At 40.5% G+C, this 6,672-nt stretch overlaps 1 protein-coding gene across 2 annotated transcripts; it reads right to left on the bottom strand.

The window, feature by feature from the left end:
• Positions 1–1,700: 1,700 nt before the first annotated feature.
• Positions 1,701–6,432, bottom strand: pbdc1 (polysaccharide biosynthesis domain containing 1). Of its 2 annotated transcripts, XM_088071325.1 has the most exons (7): positions 6,339–6,432; positions 4,400–4,465; positions 3,323–3,382; positions 2,969–3,109; positions 2,170–2,281; positions 1,952–2,089; positions 1,701–1,848 (listed from the first exon to the last, which is right to left on the bottom strand). In XM_088071325.1, the coding sequence occupies exons 1-6, from the start codon at positions 6,366–6,368 to the stop codon at positions 1,998–2,000; spliced, it is 501 nt and encodes a 166-aa protein (XP_087927451.1). In that variant the 5' UTR covers positions 6,369–6,432; the 3' UTR covers positions 1,701–1,848; positions 1,952–1,997. The 2 variants fall into 2 exon arrangements, with proteins under 2 accessions (XP_087927451.1, XP_087927450.1); XM_088071324.1 differs by having other exon boundaries at positions 1,701–2,089.
• Positions 6,433–6,672: the final 240 nt, after the last annotated feature.

The raw sequence follows: 6,672 nt of genomic DNA, 5'->3' as shown, positions 1-6,672 counted from the left end.
CTGCTGTGTGTGCGTATACACCCAACATCAGTTCGAAGTACCCGGCCTTCTAGGTGTCATTGGGCGGTGCCCTGAAAAGGGTGATGACTGGGGACTCCATTGTTGTTCTGGGGGACTTTAATGCTCACATGGGCAATGATGATGAAACCTGGAGGGGCGTGACTGGGAGGAACAGCCTGCCCGATCCGAACCCGAGTGGTGTCAGGGATTGACTTGTTTTGTTTAGGACTCCTATGCTGGTCATGGATTGTCCATAACAAAACCATGTTCAACCATAGGATGCTCATAGGTCTACTTGGTACCAGAGCTCACTGGGCCAAAGATCGATGATGACTTTTGTGGTTGTATCTCCTGATCCACAGCCATATGTCTTGGACACTCGGGTGAAGAGAGGAGCAGAGCTTAGAACTGATCTCCTAATGGTGGTGAGTTGGATCATACGGCAAGGAAGGCTGCTGGACAGACCTGGTAAATTCAAGTGTGGAGTGACGGTGAACTGGGAACATCTGGCAGAGGCCCCCCTGGAGTCTGAGTGGTCCTTGTTCAAAACCTCTGCTAGAAGTCGTGGTCAGAAGGTCGTCAGTGCCTGTCTTGGCGGCAACCTAAGGACCCTGTCAGGCTGAAGAAGGAGGCCTTCTGGGCTTTGTTGGCCTGGGGGTCTCCGGAGGCAGTGGATAGGTACTGGCTGGCCAGAAGGGCTGCAGCGGAGTTGGGCACCAAAGCAAAGTGGGAGGAGTTCGGGGAGGCCATAGAGGAGGACTTTTATTTGGCCTCAAGAAAGTTCTGGCAAACCGGGAGACATCTTCGGAAATGGAAGCAGGGCTTGTTTCAGGTTTTCTTGGGCTATTTTGGGTCATTTTTGACAACGTACTATCCTATGACGTTTTGGGCTATTTACTGTGCCATTATGTCTTTTTGTATCATTTTTAATGACAAACTACATTATGATGGTTTTGTGTCATTTTTGACGGCATACTATACTGTGATGGAACATTATGAGAAAAAGTCGGAATGTTACAAGAATAAAGTTGTACTTTTACAAGAAAGGAGGTATTTTATTAAGGAAATAAGCATTTTGCCCACAAAATATAAAACAAGTGAGAGCACAAACAGCCTCCATGACAACCAGTGTCCCCGGTGTCGACAACCAGCCGATGAACGGATCTTTGTTTTGAAATGAGAAAAACAAAATCAGTAAACAAGCTGTTTCGCTACTACCATTTAAAACTGCCATCTCTTTCCTACGTTCACACGCACTCTCTGTCCTATCCAATAAAGGCCACACAGATGGAATTTGGGGGTGAGGCAGAGGGACCCCGGGACACCGGTCGCCAAGGAGGCTGCCTGTTCTCTCGCCTGTTTCATAGTTTGCTCACAAAATGTTTATTTCCAGCATATAATATCTTTCTCGTAAAACTATGACTTTTTTTCTCATAAAATTGCAACTTTATTTCCATAAAATTCCGACTTTTTTCTCGTAAAATTCCGACTTTTTTCTTGTAAAATTATGACTTTTTTCTTGTAAAATTATGACTTTTTTCTTAGAATTACAACTTTATTATCAAAATTACGACTTTGTTCACATGATATGACCATATTCTTAAAATCTAACATTTATTTCTTTTTCAAAGGTGGTCGCAACAACTAAACCCAGAAGTTTTACTGAGGTGTGACCAAATAAAAAAACATAACATCTTCAGTAAAATGCATCAGATGTTTTATTAATAGTTTCGTAGTTTATAGGCAAAGAAAAGCAAATTCAAAATAAAACTTATGATTGGCACAATAAAATTTTACAGTAAATACAAAATGCAGAAGAGAGACCGAAGTGTCCAAATAGCGCTGAGGCTGTTTGACAGAAAACACAGTGGAACGTTTTGATCAGACCTCAAGATTCAACGACAAAACACTGATTTTCAGAAAAATTGCAGGATGAGAAGAAAAGTCTTACAGTTCATCACCACGGTCCCGGTGTGACAGACAGCTTCGCTTTGATACTAGCTCTTCGAATTTTTGGGCACGAACACGGCGTTGTTGTAGCCTTCTCTGTTGCGGGCGATTTCGATGGCAAAGAACTGAGCTCTGGTGGCTGAAAACAAACGGGGGAAGATTATTTGCTTTTAGTTTCTCTTTTTGGATGTTTTTTTGGCTGTGAGATACAAAACTTACCGAATATGGTGTTCTCCTCGGTGTAATCTTTCTCACAGTCCAGACGCAGCAGAGTGCCGTAGTTGAAATCTTCGATGAGTCCTTCGAACTGGTTACAGAATGGACGCCACACCTACACATAAACATTTCACAACTTACAGAGAGCCCCGGGGCGCCCACGCACACGCTGAGGTCTTTGCACTTTGCGTCTGTTTATTTCGTCCAAATTTGACGCCTAAAAATAAATCTGACCCTGAAAATTTTGTTGTCGTCATTGAAGATTTCCAAGTACTGGAACAGCTGATCCCCTTTTCAAACACCAACAGTAAATCTTTATTTCGACATCGTCCTCATTCGCATCGCTGAAGCAGCTGATAAACGTGATGTCATCACACACACACACACACACACACACACACACAAACACAAACACACACACATGTACACACGATATATTGATATGAATATGATGCGCTGAGCTTTGGACCCCTGGAAGATTAGTTGCTTCATTGGTATCAGCTAATGGGGATCCTTATAAATAAATAAATATATAAAAAGGTACATTTATTAATTAATAAAGATATCAAAAACTACACAGACTGATAATTACATAAAAAAATAAATAGATTGATAAATAAATAAATAAATAGAAAAACTGTCAAATATCCAAACATTTTTTCCCTTTAATTTAACTGTTAACTTATTTTTATATCACAGAATTCTTCATTTTAATTTCAGACTCGATTAAGTTTGTGTGTCTTCTTCATGTTGAGACAAAACGGTTTGTTTATGTGCTGTGTTTCGGTGCCGTCACACTGACCTCTTTGGCCTGGTCTGATTTCAGGTCCTGGGTTTTCAGCAGCTTGATGTCGAGGTCTTTGAACGTTTCTCTGAAGGACGAGTAGATTTTGTCGTCCAGTTTCGTCAGTTTCAGGAATTTTGGGTCAACGGATGAAATAAGCTGAAAATATCAGAAATTATTAGATGAAGATACTACGCTGCTGTACTTTTACTTAATTAAAACAAAATTTAAATGCACTGTTGCTGATTTCGGAAGTAAGAAGTTTTTTTTTGTGTGTGAAACAGAATGTAAAAAAACTGCAAGAGAAATTTTTTTAAAAAAAAGGAACGGCAAGAAAAAATAATTATCTAATTAATAAATAGAAAGACTTACATTGAAGTAAACTTCTGCGTGGTTGTACGCCTTCATCGCCCACATGACCTCAAGCTGCGGCTGAAAGAAGAACGAAACACAAAGGTCAAAGGTCACGGGCTTACTGTTTGCTCTAACATGTTTTTTAATTATTAAACGTAACGATAAGTGGAAACAGCGTGTGTGGACTAAAGGTTTATACGGCCCTAAAATAACATCATGATATTTCACAGCTTTTTTGCAATTATCATATTTTGTTGTTATGGAAAATATTAAAAAATAAAAATAATTAATTTCAAGAACATACAATTGTAACAAAATAAGTGTCATTGTTACATACCACAACATAAATGTGACAGTTTGCCTTCAAATATTCAGTTAAAAAATAAATAAAAATCGTGAGCAAAATAAAGTTTTCAGGTGACGACAGATTACACGTTAAAGCATGATGAAATGAAATTTAATTATTAGTTAATAGTTTAAATTATTAGTTAACAGTTCAAAATGGGCTCAAACTCAACCAACTCCAACAGTAAAACCCTGTTTGACATTAATGCGAGTCAGAATCATCTCCATAACAATAATAATAAAAATTTAAATAATATTAATAACAAAAAATAATTAAATAATAATTACATTTAAAAACATCACAGAGAATGTAGATGATAAAGAGAAATAGAAACAAATAAAAATCAAAAATGACAGTAACAACCCACACCAATTAGAGGAAATAAAATTTAAAGATTATAAGCAGCAAAACACAAAAACTGAAAGTAATAATAATAATAATAACAGAATTAACATGATCGAGACAGAACAAAAGAATAAAATAAAAGGTAGATTTAAAGACAAATTAAAATAGATAAAAATAAAATATTCACTATACAACAGTGTAATAGTCACTTTTAATACTTAAACTGCGTTTACTGCTTTTACTGACAGGAACATTTTCAGTGCAGGACTTTTACTGTAACAGAGTACTTTCACAGTAATAAAGTACTTTCACAGTAACAGAGTACTACTTGTAGTACTTTCCTGCAGTGAAGGACTGAGGTTTATTTATAAAAAGGCTGAAGATGTAAAAATAAAAACACTCACATCGTTTCCATAAGCGTCCGCAGGCAGAGACAGAGCGTGAGCCGCCGCAGACGCTCCCTCCACCCCCTGAAACAAAAACACACCCACGCTGTTAGGGACCGTCAGTTATTTATGAGACGGGAGCGAGGCACGTCAAATAATACCTGAAGCACCTCGTGTTTTGATTTTGGCTTGAGGGAGGGGACACAAAGCTTTAAATGGCTGGATGTTGTGTTTATTTTAGGACCTTTTTTTTTTTAGGAAAACCGTCGATTTCCTTTAAAGATCAGCAAAGTGACGCCATTTATCAGGAAAACTGAGATGATTGCTGGATTTTCAAATTGCTGACGGTGATCGAACCCATCACGGGTGATTAACACTTCCTACGCACACAAAAAAACATACAGATGAGGACAAAATTATTAGCCCGCCTATGAAATTTTAAGTTATTTTCAAAATGTTCCCAAGTGCATTTTTAACAGAGCAGGGGATTTTAACATAGCACTTCTAAACATATTAGCTTTCTTTAGAAAGCATAAATTAATTTTATTTGCACACAATAACAGAATAATGTTAGAAAAAAGACAAACTAGAAGAGTCAATATTATCAGCCTAAGAACAGACCTTTGTATTGAGCCGAAGCACAAACCACTGATGTGCAATCACGTGCTTTAACTTTGTAAAGCTCACAGCTGATAATCAGGCAGGTTAAACTGAGGGCTGTCCCACACTTTACGCACAGTTTAAAAACTTTCGTGAAGGTTTGAGCTGTCGACTGAGAAAGCATCACGCCAAAAACAGCAGAAATCACTTTGGACTTGAGAAAAAGAATTGTTGATGCTTACAGAGCAGAAGGACATAAAAAGTTACCGCAGCGTTTCCACGTGTCAAGAAGTGGAGAGAGAAGCACCATCAAGAAATTCAGAGAGCCGCGCAGCACAGAGCGAGTCCGGCAGAGGCAGGAAGACAAAGATCTCAAAGACTCTGGAAAGAAAACTAGAGAGAGACGTGTCCAAAGACCCAAGAACAACGACCAAAACTCGAGTTAATGACTGAGCCAAGTCAGGACCAGTAGTGTCAAACAAGACCGTCTCTAGAGCCCAGAAATGGACTTCTACAGAAGAGACACCGTCAAGCCAGACTGAAGTTTGCTGAGGACAATCTGCACACTGGAGACGTGTCCTTTGGTCAGATGAGACCAAACTGGAGCTCTCTGGCCACAGAGACGTTGCTTATGTTTGGAGAAAGAAGGTGGAGGCGAATAACCCGAAGAACACCGTCCCCACAGTTAAACACGGTGGTTTTATGAGTATTACGCTGTGGGGACGCTTCAGTGCGTCTGGGTCTGGGACTGGGACAATCTGATCTGAAAGAAAACCTCAAGCAGTCAGCAGCAGAACCGGGTCTGAGTCGTCGCTTTGTCTTCCAACATGACAACGACCCGAAACATACGTCGCTCCTGGTGAAGAACTGACTCCAGGAGACTGACTGGACTGAAGACCAGGGTCCGTGCCAGAAGACCAGGATCCGTGACAGAAGACCAGGGTCCGTGCCAGAAGACCAGGATCCGTGACAGAAGACCAGGGTCCGTGCCAGAAGACCAGGATCCGTGGCAGAAGACCAGGATCCGTGCGAGAAGGCCAGGGTCCGTGCCAGAAGACCATCAAATGTGGAGGAGCTTGAGAGATGTGCCGAAGAGGACTGGTGTGGGATTCACTTGTTACAAACTACAACAAACGACCGCATGCTGTTTCCGCACGTGTTTTCCTCTCTGCTAACTAGCATTAGCACAGTTAGCTCGCCGTGCTGCTCCAGTTAACCCTTTAAACCTTAAAGAGACAGACTCTTCAGGGTGCCTGCAGCCTCTTTCGTGAAGCGGCTCACGGCAAACACGCATATATGGTCCGTGAACATCGGGGATTTGCGGTAAACAAGCGTCAGAGGAGAGTTTGAGTCTCACCAGAGCGGCCAGAGCATCATCAGACGCCATTTCTCCCTGCCGAAGATCGTCTCTGTTTACAGATGTAACACACCCACTGGGATTTAACTGCACGCATGCGCCGTGTCTTCCTAAACATAGAGATGAAAGAAACATTAATAAAATAAAGAGATCTGACGGAAGAAAATGAAGATGAAGAATGATTTCTTTTTCGGTCACGAACGGATTTGATTCTTTTTGCGGCAATCAGAAAACCATTTTAATCATACTATCGTCGAGCAGAGTGAACCATCTTCGTTTAGTTTTTTCTCAACTTTGACACTCCGGTGACGTCACCTAATTTAAAGGGCCAGTG

The sequence above is a fragment of the Plectropomus leopardus genome, chromosome 20 (assembly GCF_026936395.1).
Source record: "Plectropomus leopardus strain MGB_pleo_1.0 chromosome 20, ASM2693639v1, whole genome shotgun sequence".
NCBI lineage: Eukaryota > Metazoa > Chordata > Actinopteri > Perciformes > Serranidae > Plectropomus > Plectropomus leopardus.
The sequence above is the reverse complement of the archived record's forward strand: the minus strand, read 5'-3'. Positions and strand labels throughout refer to the sequence as shown.

What these genes read in the sequence shown, in the direction of transcription:
- pbdc1 (XM_088071324.1), bottom strand. Translation starts at nt 6,368, where the DNA reads ATGGCGTCTGATGATGCTCTGGCCGCTCTG. An exon ending in AATCAGACCAGGCCAAAGAG is followed by an intron (nt 2,282 to 2,968) that starts GTCAGTGTGACG and finishes GTTTATGTGTAG; the next exon opens with GTGTGGCGTCCATTCTGTAA. An exon ending in CGAGGAGAACACCATATTCG is followed by an intron (nt 2,090 to 2,169) that starts GTAAGTTTTGTA and finishes GTTTGTTTTCAG; the next exon opens with CCACCAGAGCTCAGTTCTTT.